The 19,068-nt window shown below is 41.1% G+C and overlaps 1 protein-coding gene across 12 annotated transcripts in view; it reads left to right on the forward strand.

Annotated features, from left to right (window-relative positions):
* The window catches only part of CIT (citron rho-interacting serine/threonine kinase), a 72,699-nt gene that overhangs the window by 16,553 nt on the left and 37,078 nt on the right, over positions 1–19,068 (forward strand). For 8 of the 12 annotated variants that reach the window (XM_071816225.1, XM_065851791.2, XM_071816228.1 and 5 more), the window contains exons 10-18: positions 659–839; positions 7,958–8,063; positions 8,931–9,074; positions 10,427–10,546; positions 15,768–15,938; positions 16,204–16,263; positions 16,854–16,907; positions 18,294–18,434; positions 18,793–18,918. In XM_071816225.1, the coding sequence (XP_071672326.1) occupies positions 659–839; positions 7,958–8,063; positions 8,931–9,074; positions 10,427–10,546; positions 15,768–15,938; positions 16,204–16,263; positions 16,854–16,907; positions 18,294–18,434; positions 18,793–18,918 (1,103 nt within the window). The remainder of the gene's footprint in view (positions 1–658; positions 840–7,957; positions 8,064–8,930; positions 9,075–10,426; positions 10,547–15,767; positions 15,939–16,203; positions 16,264–16,853; positions 16,908–18,293; positions 18,435–18,792; positions 18,919–19,068) is intronic. The other 4 variants (XM_071816227.1, XM_065851793.2, XM_065851795.2 and 1 more) reach the window with 1 other exon arrangement.

The following is a 19,068-nucleotide window of genomic DNA, read 5'->3' on the forward strand; positions in this document are numbered from 1 at the left end:
TCTTCAGAGCTAATTGTATCAGAGCCAGACTGCAGTGGTGTCCCAACAAGAGTTCCAGATCTTGAGCAAGCTCTTTTAGAGAAATACAATCTTACTGGTATTTCTTCCCTCCCTAAAGACCAGTTAGTGTCTAGTAGCTGTAGTTTATTAGAATCTTATAGGAGAAATACCAGTTTGTTGTTGATTAGAAGCCCATGCTGGCAAGATTCTTGGTAGAATTAAAGGGCAGATATATCCCCTAGCAAGGGATCAGGCTACATTCCCATTTTCTAGATGAATCAGAATTGAATGACTTTATATTACAGCAATGATTTTCTCAGCCTGATGCTTTGATTTGATTCAATGTATGTGTTATAAAAAAAACCAAAAAACCCACCCTGAAAAAAAGCCCCAAAAACCAACAATCCCAAATCCCCAACCCTAAAAGTCAGTTGACTCAGTGTGGGAGACGTTCTGCCCGCAGAGTGGTAGCCATGTTGGTAGCTTAAGGGTTAATCTCTTGTTGCTGTAATACGATTTGAGAGCAGCAGCTCAGTCTGCTTGTGTTAGCAAGATTAAAAGCAGGAGCTGCAGTGCCATTGCAAGCACTGAATGAGTGGGACTGTTGCAGAGTGAACTGTAGCTGAATTTTGTCTTTTCTTCTTGCTTTTATCACCAGCTCCTCCCCCCTTCGTTCCTACTCTCAAGTCTGATGATGACACCTCAAATTTTGATGAACCAGAGAAGAATTCGCGGGTTTTATCCTCTACGTGCCAGTTGAACCCAGCAGGCTTCTCGGGTGAAGATTTGCCGTTTGTGGGGTTTTCATTCATCAAGGCATTGGGGATCCTCAGATCAGAGTAAGTAGGAATTATTGCTTAGGTGGATAGGACTATTGGAAAAATGCAAAGGTTTGTTACAGTGAGAACGGTGTGTATGTGTGGAAAAGCTGTTTTAACTGGCCTCTGCTTTAGGGAAGCTGCCAGATTCTGGCTTTATCTGTTGCTGCTGTAGCTTGTGCATGTCCTACCGTTCTGTGGTTATTTCTGGGATGAGGGGGAGGGAAGGGAATGGAAAGATTGATTCTAAACCAGTTATTTTAAAAATTGTTGTTCAAATACTTTGAATTAATTGCTGCTGTTAACCAGGGAGCAGTAGGTGATTGCATTTCTGGTATTGCAGATCCCTGAAAGAAGGAGAATACTGAGGAGTCCAGAGATGGAAAAGAGGGGGTGTTATTTTATTGGGTCAGAGAGTGGGCATCAAGTGCTGGAGATGTGTAGGGCTGAATCGGTGATCCACAGAAACAGAGCACCACGAATCTGGGAATGTGCAGCGATGGGTCAGTGAACAAGAGAAGGAGCTTCACGGCAGCTGACTGTGGTGTTGGGTCAAGTTCAATATGAAGGCTGCTGTACTATGCGTTAGGAGATTGGAGATTCAGATGAAGTATGCAGGGTATGTGCTGGTGGAGGGAGGTAAAGATCTAGAAAAAATGGTTTTCAGTTGAAAGAAAATATGCTTTCCAAGAGAATGGAGTTAGAGAAAAAAGAATATAAAACAGTGTGGTATAAACCATTCGGTGTGGTGGATGGTTAGCTCCTGATGACAGAGCTATTGGAAAAGTCTCAGTGCAGTACGTTAAGTTGAGAAGTCCTTACCTCAGTAACGTGAGGCCTCCCCGGAATGCAATGGTTTTAGCTGGCTTAGTGACTCGATGCACTGAGACGCTGTGTTTTCGTGTCAACCATCGTTCATTGCTGCTCGTTAGTTCCCTTAGGGGACTTCGTTGTCAATCTGTCTTAATGAAGTTTTCATTTTCTTGTCATGTTGGTTGTGATAGTTGCTCTGCGGTAAGTGTGTGACCAAATCTGGTAACACTGTTGACATCTTTGATCTTGCCCACACCGTCAATCAAGGTTATAGGATGGTTATGCCAGTGATAAAAAGGAATATTTGACTGTCCCTCCTCAGCAGAGTTGCTTTTACGACAGGAAGGAAGAGAGGGGACATAACAACCCAAAAAGTATTCCTTTGGTGAAATGATCTTATATTGTCAGCAGAATTAGAAAAATGGAATGTAATATCTGCAGATACCTGCGGTTAAAATCTATCTTATTTTAGAAGTGAAATAAGTTAGGGTATTATCTTTTCTGACTGGGGAACTGCAAACCGTCTGTCAAGGCTACGTGACCATTCATGTAGCAATCAGGAAAGGCTCAACAGTGACCATATGTGTATGGTAAAAATGTATATGTAATCGGGGCCCAGGACTAGAACTGAAGAGGAGTGTGAGGTAAAGTCTCAGAACAGTGTTGTAACTCTGCTGGAGGCTGAAGGATGACAAGTAATATAGATATAGCAGATTGATTGATATGCTTGCTTTGTGGAGCTACTACCGAAAATGCATATTGAGGTTATATCTGAATTTTGGTAATAGATGAAAAGGGGTATAGCAAAAGAATATAGAAATTGATGTGCTCTGGAGAAATTTTGACTGAAGTAAAATGTAAGCTTGATATGGCCTGTTTTTTCCTCGAGTTGGAACAAAAAGACATCATGTACTTAATTTCCCCCCATGTAATTTTCATAGAACTTAGTGGTTTCTTTTTTTGAACGAGATATCGATAAATGCACTTTGTTTTTAGCAGTAAATACTTGCATTTTGTTCTAAGAAGGTGATTTAAATATGGCAAAGAGTCTAGGGAGACTTGAAAATATCTGTATTTAAATAATGCAGTGGCTAGCTTATTCTCAATATAACTGCAACACTGAGTCATAAAGATAACTTATTACTTATAAAATATTGTGTGGTGTATGTTTTACCTGAGAAAATAAAGTACTGTTTCTGACCACATGAGCTTGAATATAAAAATCTAGATGGGGAAGAGAAGAGTAAATGGGGAGATCGGCTTATCTGTTGTGAATCTTGGGATGTCTTCTCTGGAAGGTCCTAAGTCATCAAGTTTATCAGTTCAGAATTTTTCTTCTTAAAATCATTCCCCTGCCCGTGTAACCCTTGCGGTTGCTAAGTGATGCAGAGCTGTTTGCCTGGGTCTGCAGCACGCAGCTCTAACGCCTCTAGTGCTGCTCCTAGTTAGGCCAGGCGACTGCAGAGTGCCAGTAATAGGGCCCTGCAAACTTTAATTGCTTTTAATTTGAGGGCTGCCGAGCTATGAAGTTCAGGGTTATACTCTTGCCCTTATTCACTGGTCAGGAAGAAGCCATAGCTGAGCTAGGAATTTTAAATACTTCAGAGAAAAGGCAGTTCAAAAAATACTGGACAGAAGGAGGATAAAAGAAGTTCTGTTTTCCATTCTCCTCTCTCCCCCAACCACTTAGGGTTAGAAGGGTTCACCTACGTCACTTAGACCTGTTGCCAGAAATTATATAGTCAGTGTGTAGCATAGAAGGGTCCATTGAAATAAAATGTTCTGTACCTTTTTCCATACTATGAGTTTTGGGAAAAACTTGTGACCCTATGACAAATATAAGATTTAATGAAAGAGTAGAAGGCATGGCAATGATAACATGGGAAGCAATCAGGAGAAATCAAGGGCATTGCTTATGTCATAGGTTCCTGTACTAGCAAAGTGCTTGTTAAATGAATCTCCTATGCAATTCCAAGAACTGGGATCAAGCTGCAGAGAAGGACCAGCTCACTCCTTCTCCTGTCATGGCCTCTGAATTCTCCATTTGGAGGAGAAATGCCTGTCTGGCTGCAAATCTGACTCCTTGTTTGGCTGTGACAAGATAACAGGCAAGTGAGGGTTTAATTCCATTAAAAGCCAGCCCTACCTTGCTTCCTGCCTATGGCTGATCTCCAGTGCCTAGAACAAGTGAGAAAAATCCCGAGATCCCAGAAATAAGCATCAAGTGGTGAGAGAAAATTGTCCTTGTCCTTTGCATATGACTAGCAGAAGGCCTAAGGCATAAGATAAATACATTATAAATCCAGGGCTAACCAAATATACCAAAAAACGTACTAAAAAAGTAAATACTTAATTAAAAAAATAGTTTGTGATGTAAATGTTTGCCTGCCTCTGTCTTTTCTGGGACTGGAGTAAGGAGCTAAATGGGCTTGACTACTTATGATACAAAAATTAGGATAATACAAAATACTTGCTAAACCAGAACCTAGAGACATATTGACAGGGGAGGCTGACAGTGGGACTAGTACTCATCTCAGTTCCTGATATAGGGCTTTATTTTTTTAATTATCTATCAGAATATGATAAATGTAATCCTAGTAGTTCTTGAACTGTGGTCTGCGAGGCATTGGTAAATGGTCCAAATCTTTTCTGCAAGTTCCCATGAAGTGGTATTTTTTAAGAGTCTTTTTTTTTCCCAAGTTTTAAAATTTGATATGGATTCATGATTGTCATTATAAAATACTGAGAGTTAAAATGGGCCATTCTTCCAAATAGAAGGACTACTGATTTCTTCCAACAGTTTGTCGGGTTCTGGCAAACTCTTTCCCCAAAGATAGATGAAAGAGGAAGCACAGGATGAGCGTACCAAAAATATGCTTTGCTTCAGCTAGCTCTATTCACAGATTGATGGTATCACTGTTTGTTTTTGGTTGGGTTTTTTTAAGCCTGAGCAAACATTTACGAGGGGGCGGAAGGTACAGATGAGTATAATGCTAAAAAGAATAGAGCATGAGGGACGGGGGATGAGATTATAGGCATTTTGTGTGGGGGCCAGGATTAGGACAGATGGTGTCAATCGTCGTGAGAAGGAAGCAGCACAGGTGAGCTGGGAGCTTGTGCCATAAAAGGACAAAGGAAGGTATGAGGTGTGACACACAAGTTCGATAACCCAAAATTATCTTACAGCTTTTCCTGTACTGATACTTTTTTCTTCTTCATCTCCGCCACGTTAAGACTGAAGGAGCTTTTCACAACCAGCACCGTTTCTGACAACTCTGCTGGTTGGGGCTGTTGCTGGTGTAGCTGGGAAACCACTAGACAGTCAGCTCCAAGTTCACTTGTTTTTCAGTCCTGCAGCCAGTGCTTCTTGTGAAAGTCAATTGGCACAGCTAGTGCTATCAATGCTCGGTACTGTAGACACGACTATAGGGTTTTTTAATCTTTTGTTGCAATTTTGTTGTTGATGTGCACTGGTTACATTTTGTTAATCTTTTTTTTTTCACACCTCGGAGGCAGCAGCAGAAGAAACTGCCCTGTTGTGCTGGAAGAATTGATCCAGATGTAGCAGTTAATTAAATGAAATATTCTGAGATGGTACCAACCTGAATGATAGCTTTGCAGCATGGCTTTTGATGTTGGATTGGATGTGTTTTATTTCTGAGATGATGCTGACTGAGGAAGAATGCAAGTGTCCCAGCAACGTGGATATTTTCCACCTTGTCATGCTGTGTTGAGAGCTCATCTCACCATGACAAGGCTTATTAGATTAGTCAGTATTCCATTTCTCTTGATTTCCTCTGTCTGCTCCCATTCTGATACTTTGAAGGTTGGATGGATGCTCATGAAGTTGTTCTAATGTAATTTGTACACAGGAAGGAATTACTGGGAAAGGATGTCTCTTAAAAACTGTGTCCACTTTCACTTGGTGATAAGATGCACTGTTTCTATGACAGGAAAATCCTCATGTCACCAGAACATACATTTTAAAGGAATTTCTTCCTCTCTTTGGATCGGGATGAGGAAGAATCACTGTAGTTGTAGTTTTGTAGCCTTCTCTTTCCTTACCAAGCTGCCACCAGCCCTAAGGAGCAGCTCCCTCTACAGCCACCTGATGAAATTCCAGCTTGGCTCAAGCAAGTCCCCTGGGCCCTGTCCTGTCCCAGCCTCAAGGAGTCTTCACAGAGCTCTGCATCTTCTCGCCTCAATCTGTCCTCTTACTTCTGTGGTGCAGTCCGTATGGGATGCTTTAAGCTGGCTTGCCAGGAGGAGTTTCTGAAATGCAAAATGGTGCCTGGAATCTTAGGTTCTGATTCTATTAATGGCAAATAAAATAAGCAAGGGTAACAAATAAAATTAGCCCGCTTAAGGAGGTGAAACAGAAGCAGCAAATAAAACCAAGTCTGTGAGAACTGGGTATAGTTTTCTCAGGTGATGTCTCAGATTTGAAAAAAATAAAGTGATAGCTAATGCCAAAACTAATTTTTACAAAAATTGCTTTAGCCAATACGGTTCAGACATGAAAAGCTAAATTTTTATAATAAAAAGGTTTTCAGACTTGTCTCAGTACACATTTGCAGCTATTTACATATCTTTGATTAACGTTTTAAAGCAGATTCCTTAGTGTCTTTTTTAGTTAATTTGAGCTTTAATTTGTATTTTTAGACTACTTTTCTCAACTATTCATTTTTAGCCTTGTTTGTACACCCAGCTGTTCTGGGATTTAATATTCATCTTTCTCAGATGGTTGCCTTTTCTCTGTAGGAGTATAGACACGCTTTATAAATTGATTTTAAACATGATAATCTGATGGATCGGATTGGAGCGGGACTAAAGGAATGCTTTACAAAAGCATTCACTTTTAGCCTTTGGGTTTGGCGAAGTCCTGATGATATCTGCATTGTTGACATGCAAGATTCTTTCTTTTAAGTTTTTCCACATCAGATTTCTGAAGAATTATTAATATTTGACCTTTCAAGGCAGATTTGGTGGATGTTGTGATGTTTGTTTGCTAATATCAAACCTGTGTTTCCCAGCCACTGCCTAAAGTGGTGGTACTGAAGATGCGTGTTGATACAAAGATGTTGCTGCAGCATTTTCATAAAAATCCATGCATTTTTTTTTTTTTTCGTGACTATCCTGCATATCTGTTTGGATTAAGAAGTAGGTTTTTCTCAGAAAATGGTGGTGGTGGAAGGAAACTTTGCTGTGCTGCTGTGTGTGGGTGTGTGGCTGTGTGCAGAGCGCTGCTCAAAGCGCGCTGCTCGCTGGGGATAACTGGCTGCACACCAAGCTGTGGCCAGGAGAAGCACAAAGCACCGTGTGGGCAGAGCGTGTGATCTTTTATTAGCGCTTCCATTGTACTTCTGCGTTTGCATCTATCAGTTAACACTGGTTCCATCATTAACTGCTTAAATGTCTAGTTTGAATCATTTTCGGTGAGGGAGAATGTGATTTTTCAAATCATGTTTTGATATGTGTACTTAAGTTGCTGCTTGCAAATTACATCTGTAAGACTGCAGAGCACTAAAAATATGCTCCAAAACATTGAGTGACTTCCTATCCTTTTCTAGAATGAATTGAAAGTAAGAGAAATAGTAAAATTCTTAAATGTTGAGTCGCAATTAGAAAGCTTAAGAACATGTAAATATTTTCCTCGGGTTTCTGGAGTCAGGTTGTTTTGAACAGTACAGTTAGGTTGTGTCTCACGAAAGAAATTACTTATAAGTGGAACTCAGAAGTTCTGCAGTGTGACTAATCACATTGCTATTGATTGGGTTTGTAGGGATCGTATGAACTGGGTTAGGAAAGTTTCAGTTCAATTTTGATTTGCAGAAGGTAACTAAGAATATGAAATTCTTCTTCCTGTGGTGCAGATAATGACATGTTAAAGTTTCTAGGGCTTTTGTACTTTGATGATAATTTAAAAACCTGTTTAAAAATAAAACACAAAATAAACAGCAATTCTCCGCACATTTTTTCTGTCCAAATGGTTATGTTGACTTGAGGCTTTGTTTTTGTTACACTTACAAATTCATATAAGTTATGCGAAAGTGTTGCTGTGATTTACTGTTTTGCACTCTGACGTGAAAGTCAGTGATTGAAAATATTAACATTGTAACTAGAAGTGCGCATGGATTATTTAATAATGATATACTGTCATTGGGTTTTATGGCTTGTTTGATCTGAAATGATGGCTGTTAGACTGTGACTGCTGCATCTTTCTTTGATCCTGGTGTAAGTACCCAACGACTTTACCAAGGTTGCATAAATGCAGATTTCAGTACTTTTTGCCTACATTCACATGCTGTTTGGCTTTGCTCTTTTAGATCTGCTTTTTCAAGTGTGGATTCTCCAGTCAAGGTCAGCTCCATGGAAAAGAAACTTCTTCTCAAGAGCAAAGAACTCCAAGACGCCCAGGACAAGTGTCACAAGGTATTTATTTATGCAATTGGCCATCTCCATTGCTCCAGGAATCTGCAACCACTCTGTGTCCAGGGATCTGTCAGATGCTGCTGATCTTCCAGACTCGTGGTGGGCAAAGTGCTTTTCCTTCACTGAGGTGGCTTCCTCTCCAGTACAAAGGGAGATGAATTTAGGCCACGCTGTTGCTCTAGATACTTTTATCTTAACAAGAAGCGGCTCTGGATTTTAAACAGTCCTTTTCTCAGCGTGACACAGACGACTGCTTCTTCCTGCAGGCCGTGCCTCTTCATCATACGCACAGTTGCAGCAGCACTGTTCTGAGGTTCTCTTCCTAACTCGTCAGCTTCTACTTACATAACTGTTGTCACATCACTGGTTATGGTGAACATCTTGTAACAGTTGCCGTGCTCCAATAAAAGGAACCCGGTGGAGTCTTTTAAAACTTACTGTCTGAGACTTTTATGAGAGTTCGATTACTTGTCTCCCTGCTCTGTTCTGGATTTGACCATTTGCTCCTGACAAGGAGATGGGGGAAAACCATCTTCTGGTCCAGCATGGATTTGGGATAAGGTTAAAGTGACCCATCTCTGCAAGTCAGGTGAAAAATGATTGTGTCTTCTTTGCTAACTGGGGTTCGAAGAATGACTGAATATGAGCAAGCAGCTTGAATGAATGGGGTGACTTAGACTTACTACTTGTCCTTAAGAAGAACTGTGCATTCCTGGAGCAGAGACAATGGTATCGGAATTTAAACACCATTTGGAAAAATATAGCTAGAAGTCTCTTGGAGACATATTCCTTACAAACAGAGCTCTGAAAGTAGCAGTTAACAAAGCTTTTGAAGCCCCCTTTATAACCTCTTGATATTTATTGCAGATGGAGCAGGAAATGACGCGGTTGCACCGGAGAGTGTCAGAGGTGGAGGCTGTACTTAGCCAAAAGGAGGTGGAACTGAAAGCCTCTGAGACCCAGCGATCCCTCCTGGAGCAGGACCTGGCCACCTATATCACAGAATGCAGTGTGAGCCCTTACACCAGCCCTTTCAGCTCTGAAGGCCTCCAATCTGGTGGTCTTTGCCTTTCTCTTCCATCATGGTTTCGGTGGGGTACTTGATGGAGAGAAAATAAGATGTGAGAGGGTCTCTGTTGAATATGAAGCCCTGAATTGTTTGCAGAGTCTTGCTTGATAGTTTCGTTCAAACTTTGTTTCTTGATTATGTGCTTAGAACACACAGGAATAGTTACTGTCCTGGTCTTGCTGAAACTATTTGTGATGTTTGTCTTGGCTGTGCTAGAACATGCTTGGGTTTGACTTCTTGCAGGTTTCTTAGCCAGAAGAGGATGGAGCCTAGTCAGTACCTAGACAGAAATCTTCAAGGACAAATAAGGGGATTAGAAAACAATGGTGTTGCCTTCATCTGTGATATTCTGGGTTCAGGCTGATCCGGTTCCCCAGCACCATGTCAGCGATGATGTTAGGACAGCTGCTATTTTTCAGATAGAATGTGAAGATGAGGCCTTAAAACTGTGTCTTCAAAGATCATTTGGCATTTTTCATGGGAGCTGGAATGTCTGCCCAGTTGTCCTGGCAAGATTCCAGTGAGGATATTTTCATTACAGTTAATGGTCTCTGTGTTTTCAGTTGCATATAATATTCTATTTCCTCTCTTGTCCCAAGAACAAAAATCCAGATGATTTCAGAGAATTGAAAAACATTTCTGATGGGTTTGTTTGTTGGGAAGCATATCTGGGGCTGAGTGATTTTCCTATGCCAAATGCTACTGGGTAAATAAATAAAACTCAGTTTGTATCTCTCTGTTGAAGAATAATACACAGTTGATAGCAGGACCACTGGTCTGTCAAAATCTGCAGGTAAGGTATGTGGTGAGATACTGAAGCAATGCTTCTGTTCTTTGCAGAAGTTTATTGATGATTAAAGGATTTAACTCAACAGCAACAAGAAAAATGAATAGGCTTGTTAGTAACATGAAGTTGAAGGATTGTATCTAGGTTGTGAATTAATAGTGTTAGATAAAATATAGATAAATGCTGTCAATAATGGATGCCTTTTGTGATCTCTGTTTGGTTTTTGTCTCTAAAGCTGATGTGAGGACGTAGAGATTTGAACTAAGATTTATATGTAGTAAACAGTTTGTGAAATGGGCTGCTTCCATCCAGATAGAAGGCACTGGCCATGAATTTCTTTAGAGTTCCATCACTGGTGCCTTGGTGGGGTTTTTTTGGTTGTGTTTTTTTAAATGTTTTTTTGGCTGCCTCACTGCAATCAAGGAGGCATTTGTGTAGCTAAAGATCTTTACTATCCAGCCATCTCAAAACCCAAAGACTATGTATTGAACATTTTGCTTTCTGCAGAGCTTAAAGCGAAGCCTGGAGCAGGCACGGATGGAGGTGTCTCAGGAAGATGATAAGGCACTACAGCTACTTCACGATATCAGAGAGCAAAGCCGAAAACTGCAAGAGATCAAAGAACAGGTATACCTGCTGCTTTGGCGAGCAAGAGTGGCCAGCTACAAATAGGCATTCTTGACACATTCTAGCTCTGTTGCCAGGCTTTTGTTTTATGTTGGGAGGCTGTGATGGCTCCAATCTGTGTGTTTTCACATGGTTTCTTAGACAAAATGGGAAGCAACAAAACATACTTCTATGTATACTGCAAGTAAGCACAAGCTCCAGCCTTCAAGTTTTTCTTTTCCTGGTCCTGAAAGTACTTTGTCTATAAAACCAGCCTAGGAGAACGTTGTGATGCTTTAGTAATATGCTACATTAGAAATGAACTATCCATTTTAAGTGGTCAAGCCATACAAATTTCACAGCGAGTTCCTGAATCTTCACCTGGGAGAGAACTGAGCTAGCCTTAATTTGGTGGTGTTTGCTTGGTTGTTTGTTTCTTCTTATCTGACCATTTCAAGTGCTTAATAGTCTTTCACAATAGAAACTGTGTCGCCTAACTGTTCTTTTCCTAATTTAATGTATTTGCAAAGTAGTTGTTCATAATTTCTTTTCACCAGAAGAATGTTGAAAAATCATTAATTCGTACAGTTGTTCATAAGGAAAAAAATCAAAATTAATGAAAAGATGGTGACAAATGTGGACATTTTTAGGATTTAAAATCGTCTACAAAACAGAACCCATTCAGTTTTATGAATTAATAACAACATATTGTATTGAGAAAAAGAAATTGAAATTTGCTGTGACGTTCAAACAATTCCTTGCAGTTTTCCGTTGTTTTTCATCTTCAAAGCGCTTGACAAACATTAAATGACTAATTTCATAGTGGTTGAGACAAGGAAGCCCAGAAACCTTGGTAAAAATTCTCTAGACATGAACTGCACTTATGTAAAAAGTAATGAAATGCAGAAACAACCCTCTGGATGTAGCAGGGCCTCCATAGGCTTCTACAGCATTCTTCAGGGTGGCTGTTTTATGTAATGCAAGGGATCTAGAGCTTATTACTCTGTGTTCTGGTACTTTGTTAGCAATGTTGCTTTAAATATTGAAATGTGGAACATTTGGTGATGATAAATATCAGTAGATTCTTAGGCAGTACAGGCATGTAACAGAGACAAAATAACGCAAGTAATTTTTAATCAAATATTTTTATCCCAGAATCTTTATATTTGGCTCGTGAAGATTCACGGTGACATAAAAATGCTGCTTAAGTCAACAAATGAATCTCTAATACCCTGCAGACTTTAATATCTCAGGTGGAGTCGAAGGGGGATGGGTTGGCAGCTGGGCTTGCATCAGTAGGGCAGCACTCTGGAGTTCATGAAGGCTGGGAGGCCGCCCATACCCCTGGGGTGAAATCGAGGTGCTCAGCTCGCTCTCTGAAATGCCTGCACACCAATGCATGCAGCATGGGGAATAAGCAGGAGGAGTTAGAAACCTGTGTTCAGTCAGGAGATTATGACCTGGTGGCAATAACAAGATGGATGGATGATGGCAGAGTGGTGGACGTGATCCACCTTGACTTGAGTAAGGCATTTGACACAGTCTCCCACAGCATCCTCACAGCTGAACTGAGGGAGTGTGGTCTGAATGGCTGGGTAGTGAGGTGGACTTTGAACTGGCTGAAGGGAAGAAGCCAGAGAGTCGTGGTCAATGGGGCAGAGTCCAGTTGGAGGCCTGTATCTAGTGCAGTGCCTCAGGGGTCAGTACTGGGGCCTATATTATTCAATATATTCATCAATGATTTGGACGGGGGAATAGAGTGACTGTCAGCAAGTTTGCTGATGACACCAAGCTGGGAGGAGTGGCTGACACTGGAAGCTGTGCTGCCATCAGAGACCTGGACAGGCTGGAGGGCTGGGCAGGGAAAAATGTAATGCAATATAACAAGGGCAAGTGTAGAGTCTTGAATCTGGGCAGGAACAACCCCAGGTTCCAGTATAAGTTGGGGAATGACCTATTAGAGAGCAGCGTGGAGGAAAGGGACCTGGGGGTCCTGGTGGACAGCAGCGTGACCATGAGCCAGCACTGGGCCCTTGTGGCCAGGAAGGCCAATGGTACCTGGGGTGTATTAGAAGGGGGGTGGTTAGTAGGTTGAGAGAGGTTCTCCTTCCCCTCTACTCTGCCCTGGTGAGACCACACCTGGAATATTGTGTCCAGTTCTGGGCCCCTCAGTTCCAGAAGGACAGGGAACTGCTGGAGAGAGTTCGGCGCAGGGCAATAAAGATGCTGAAGGGAGTGGAGCATCTCCTGTGTGAGGAAAGGCTGAGGGAGCTGGGGCTCTTTAGCTTGGAGAAGAGGAGACTGAGGGGTGACCTCATTAATGTTTAGATATAAAAAGGGTGAGTGTCAGGAGGATGGAGCCAGGCTCTTCTCCGTGACAACCAATGAAATTTGAGAAGAAACTTCTTCTCAGTGAGGGTGACAGACACTGGACCAGGCTGCCCAGGGAGGTTGTGGAGTCTCCTTCTCTGCAGACATTCAAACCCGCCTGGACACCTTCCTGTGGAACCTCAGCTGGGTGTTCCTGCTCCAGTAGGGGGATTGGACTGGACTGGATGAGCTTTCCAGGTCCCTTCCAATCCCTAACTTTCTGTGATTCTGTGGTCTTCTGAGCTACCTGGAACACATGTGCAAGAACATGGCAACAAAATCTGCAGAGGTGGTTTTGCTGACTCACAGCAGCAGGTAGATCTCGGTCATTAAAGACATGGATCCTTATTTTTTAAGTCAGAGGGAACTGGGAGGTGAGATGGAAGAGTCCCTTAGAGTTTTGCTGTTGAAAACCTGAAGCTTGAGAGGGAACGAGTAAAATTATCAGCAGGTCAGAATCTTCAAAAAAACCCAACAATTAGGCATTTGGTATTTTCAGGGCAAGACTGTAGGTTCAGCTTAACCCCAGGTATTTTTGGGGATGGGGGGCTGTGTGTTTGTGTTCTGTTCTCTGTTCTGGTTTTTACTTGATGAAGACCCGTACGAATGGGTGAACTAGCAACAAATCGGAATCTGTATTTTTTGAAAGGCCCGCTCATTTGGATGCAGCTACCCTGAAGTGTTTTGCTTCAGGTACATGCCCTGAGCTCTGCCTGTCCCTTAATATGCACTTAAGTACATCTTGATAGTTTTTAAATGGTGATCAATCCATGTGCAAGAGTTATGTCGCCTTGAGTGATGTGGCCAGTTGCTCTGACCTGCCCATGAGATTTATTCAGAGATAGTCTTGCAATTGTGAAGAAACAAGAAAAACTGAAATATTACTAATTATCTCTTCTTCTTCCTTCTTTTCTCCCTCCCCATTCTCCTCCCTTCCCAAACACTCATTTTCACAGTGGCAACTGTAGTCATACCTGTAATTCTCTGGTCAAGTGCTTGCTGATATAAAGGAAATCTTAACAAATTATGATTTCTGAGCAGAGCGTGTATTCCTTCAAACTGTTCTGCCTTTTTTATTCACAACTGTGTTTGTTATAAAAAGGCTCTAATTCTTTCTAGCAAGAAAATAAGGTCATTCACAGGGAGATTAACTGGAAGGAGTAGGTCCCCTGTCCGCCTTACAAACTGGAGAACCAATTTGGGGATTACAAACTGAAGAGCCATTCTGCCATGCTTCTCGTAATGGATAGTAAAGCAATCTGTTAATGATCCAGCTTCTTCAAATGTCTTGGAATCATAGAATGGTTTGGCTTGAAAGGACCTTAAAGATCATCTCATTCCAACCCCCTTGCCATGGGACACTTTCCACCAGCCCAGGTTGCTCAAAGCTCTGTCCAACCTGGCCTTGGACACTGCTGGGGATGGGGCATCTACAGCTTCTCTGGGCAGCCTGTGCCAGGGCCTAACCACCCTCGTGGGGAAGAATTTCTTCCTTATATCTAATCTGAATCTCCTGTCTTTCAGTTTAAAGCAATCATCCCTTGTCCTGTCACTATCTCCCCTTGTAAAAAGTTCCCCTCCAGCTTTCCTGTAGGTCCCCTTTAGGCACTGATCCCAGTCTCCCTGGAGCCTTCTCTTCGCCAGGCTGAACAAGCCCAGCTCTCCCAGCCTGTCCTCACAGCAGAGGTGCCTCATCTCTCTGAGACCTTCGTGGCCTCCTCTGGGCTCGCTCCAACAGGGGGACATCTGCATAAGCTCTCCATGTTGCTAGAGAATCACGGGCTGACATGAGGGTCAGTGTTCCTGCAATCACTTGTCTAACTGAAGACAGCTGTCTGGAAGGAGTGATGACAAACCTGATTTTGTCATGAGACAGTTACTCTTTTGAATATGGGGGTAGTCAGGCGTATTGCAAGATATTAAAATGGAAAGAAAGATAAGATAAACTCCCCCACTGTCAGTCTTTCAGGATCTTTTTTGCCTAGCTCTTGATGTGCATGTTTTCTACTTGTTCTCAGCTTCATTATTTCTTTTCTTTTTTTAGAGTAACTTTATAAAATGTATACTTACAGGTCTTAGTAAATACTAAATAAACAGAATGAAGTTCATTTTTTCCAGTAAAGATATGAGAACCAACCTCATGAGTTAGTCTCAGTTTGACTACTCCGTTTCATTGAGATAGTCACATCAAATGTTTTTTACTTCTCCACCTTCCCCATCCAAATGCCCTATCTTGTAGTGTCCTGAATGGGGAATCATTATTTCTGCCTATATAAGGAAATAGCTTTTATGGGCAATGTGAGTTTTACAGATAGTTTCTAAGTTAATATTTGATTTTGAGTTGTTTCCTGTACAGAGCAGTATGTTCCTTTTTAACTCTGTCAAGAGCAAAGAGCCGCTGGCCGGCAGCCACTGCACGCTTCCCCTCTGCTTCTCCTTCTTTCCTTTTACCTAAGCTGTGCGGATCTGGGCTAACTGTCATGTTATCAGCCTGAGAAAATGTATCTTGAGGGAGCATCTGGGCCTTTAGTAGAGACGTCAACTCAAAGGCGCATTTCTGTTTCAGAAATTAGAAATGTAAGTAATTTTTATCACTTGTATGTAGATGTGTGTATGGCTGTGAAGCCAGCCTCCATAAGTCTATGTATTGACTTTTATGAGGGATGGACTTGAAAATGGCAATACTCAAACCAGACCACTATGGATATGTTACTTTATTTATTTATTATTGTTTTATCTTGTATTTTTATTCCGCATATTCTTAAATGTGCCTCTTGCCTGCAGTCAGCATTGTGGGATCTGCTACTCCAAGTATTTCCCCTGTTGCCTCTAAAATGTGATACCTTTTCCTTCCCTTCCACCACAACTACAGGAGTATCAAGCTCAAGTAGAAGAAATGAGGTTGATGATGAACCAATTAGAAGAGGATCTTATTTCAGCTCGCAGGCGTAGTGATCTTTATGAATCGGAGTTGAGAGAGTCCCGACTGGCAGCTGAAGAATTCAAACGTAAAGCTACTGAATGTCACAACAAATTGCAAAAGGTAGTTTAGGCTTCACGGGAGAGGGGACTGATTATTGAATTTCTAGTGCTGTTTCACACACACACAGACACACACGTGTTGTCTGTGTCCTCTGAAGATTAGTGTGTTTTGTACCAAACTAATACAAAGTGGTTTTCAATCATACACTTGAAATAATGTAATTTATACTTTGTGTAACTCTTGTGTTTAAATTGCATGAGGTGACTGGATAGAAGACCAGTGTACTACAACTTTTCCTGAGACTTTTATATATTTTCTATTTAAGTTACAGGTTAAAGATCAAGGAAAAAATGAAGCAGGAGACTTGTATTGCAAATTGGAGAAGGTGTGTGTTCACACTTCAGTGTGCTGGAGTTGGCCTCCTTTGTCATTCATATTATGCACAGAAACCAAGAGTGTCTTTGGCTCGTCAGTGGCATGTACAGCTTCACATCCCTCCCTATTTTATTTTTTAAAAATATTTTCCTTGGTGGGATTCACTGTTCTTTCTGATTTAATATAAAGCTATGTCTGGATATCCTGTTCTTAATGGATTGTGTTCTGAAGCTAGGCAAAGACAGACTGGCATGTGTCATCTGAGCTTGGAGTTAGGTTAGGGATACATAAGGGTTTTCTTTATGAATAAAGAAGAGTAAATAAAAAATAAAAGGAATTCTCAGCCTTCTCCCACTGAAAGATCTACATGGTGAACAAAATATGAAATCAACCAGAAGTTAGTAAAATGAAAGTAGATTTGCCAAGAAGCATTTTGGTGTGTTGCAATATATAGGGAGAAATAAAGTTTTTTTGAAAATGAATTAAAATATGGTATCATAAGTATATGGGAAGTATACTTATGGTATCATAAGTAGAGAGTATTTTCTCCTTTTTGGTTTTACAACACTCTTTCCCCCCCATCTTTGTATTTAACTGTAGATCAATACAGAGCAGCAGGCCAAAATCCAGGAGCTGCAGGAAAAGCTGACAAAGGTAATGTCTGGGTGGTGAAAGTGAATTTTCCACACGATTTTCCAGTGAAACCTTAATACAGAGGAGGGATGCACTTCGTTTTATCCTCAAAAATAGAATTAGTCATAGCATGGGGGATGATAAGGAAAAGGGGGTGGGAACTGGTATCTGAAGTCACTGGTGTTCTCAATATGCTTTCGGTTCTTAAGACATGTCAACAGTGTTTATTTTTACAAATGAAGCTGAGTCAGAACTGGAGTAGCGTAGAGAAATTCAAATTTAAAAGGCCAGTTTGGGTATTCCCAATGCAACGCACTGGTCCCTTGCTTCTGAAGACAGGGTTCAGATGTTTTCAGCTCACTAGAAAAATACATGTTGGACTTGGTTTAATCTCCCAGTATACTCTCTTTTAATTGCAAAATCACTTTCCAGTTAATTGCTTGCAGTAAAAATGTTGTATGATAAGGATTCACAACAGCATTGAAATACCTTAACAACATAAGCTGAAAGAAGTACATAATATCTAATGTTTGCAGTTGTGGTCAGTCTGTCACTTAAGCCGTTGTAAGAACAGTAGGGGAGCTTCTCTTATTGGGACCTTTCAGCAGAAAAGAAAGGGGTTGTAATAATCCACTGGGAGAGTGTTTCAAACCTAGAATGTATATAGGAGGTCAAAACTATGTCAATAGGCCAACAGGTTATTCTCCCAACATTTTAGTAGGAGTATTTTGTGAGTTCTTTCCAAGAACTGGAGCTGAATTTGGGGATAGACTTTACTTCCAGTACACAGAGACAGTTAGAAAATTGCAGTATGGCAAGACAAGCATATAGACCCCCTGGATTTTCTTTTTTTTTTGTGAAGCAGAATAGAATTGTGTAACAGAAGTTAGAATTCGGGTTCTTCCACATGTTTATTGTGGGACTACGGTGGGTCCTTGGATTCCCTGGCGGAGGGCATGGAAACAGAAATTAGCCTTGAAGATATTAAGGCCTACCCATGAGAAAGATGGGAGTAAAGGAGTATCTGGAGATGTTAAGGATGTACCCATGAGAGAGAAGGGAGTAAAAGAGAAACATTGATGATAGCAAAAATAGCCAATGGGATGTTACTCCTGTAACTTGTAACCAATAGCGGAGAGACATATGAATTGGTAAAACTGTATAAAAATGCACTTGTGGCAATAAATGGCATCTACTACTTTCATCCTGTAAGAACTTGGTCTATGTTGTTTGTCCGTCTCAACTATGACAGTTAATAGGTTGTCTTAATTGTAGACTGCTAGGCCAAAGTCCTGTAGCAATTTTATTCACAATGTTGGCCATCTCAAGGTTATGAACTTTCACATACCAAGCTTTTTTGTGTGTGTTCTTCTTACAATACCTTTTTTTTCCTCTTTGGACCTCCAGGCTGTGAAAGCTAGCTCAGAGGCAACTGAACTTCTTCAGAATATCCGCCAAGCAAAGGAGAGAGCTGAGAAGGAGTTAGAGAAACTGCAGAATCGGGAAGATTCTAACGAAAGCATGAAGAAGAAATTGCTCGAAGCGGAGGTGAGTGGAGAATGTCTATCTAGAGTAAATTAGTTATTGGGATGTGTCTCAGTTTAGCAGCCCTTGTCTGGATGGCTGTGAACAGCTTGTATTCCTGTAGTAATTATTCATGTGAAAGTGATGCTAGACATTAGCACATTTTTAGTTAAAAACCATGTGTTTCTTTGAAGAAAACCGCGAGACTTTTTATTTTCAGTGAAGAGTCCATAAGGACGTGTGGTTAGCATAAGGGATTTGAGGCATGATGAGGGTTTCACATGTAAAAGATGACCATACATTGACTGCTTCCACGGACTTTTTTCTGGAAAGTGCTTGTTGCTTTGTGGTAATGCGGAGTTGGTTCATGATTGCTCTGCAGGAGCGGCGCCATTCTTTGGAGAATCAAGTGAAGAGGTTAGAGACCGTGGAACGAAGAGAAAACCGTCTAAAGGAAGATATTCAAACTAAATCTCAACAGATTCAACAGATGGCAGAAAAAATTCTGGTGAGCAGAGGTGAAAATGAAAGATAAAGGGTAAGAGCTTGTAAGAAAGGGCTAGGAAAGGAACAGAAGACATAGAATTGCATTGAATAAGGTGGAAACTGTTGAATAAAGGGATTTGTTTCTTGTACCAGTCGTCCTAGAGAAAGCTTA

The sequence above is a fragment of the Patagioenas fasciata genome, chromosome 17, assembly GCF_037038585.1.
Source record: "Patagioenas fasciata isolate bPatFas1 chromosome 17, bPatFas1.hap1, whole genome shotgun sequence".
NCBI lineage: Eukaryota > Metazoa > Chordata > Aves > Columbiformes > Columbidae > Patagioenas > Patagioenas fasciata.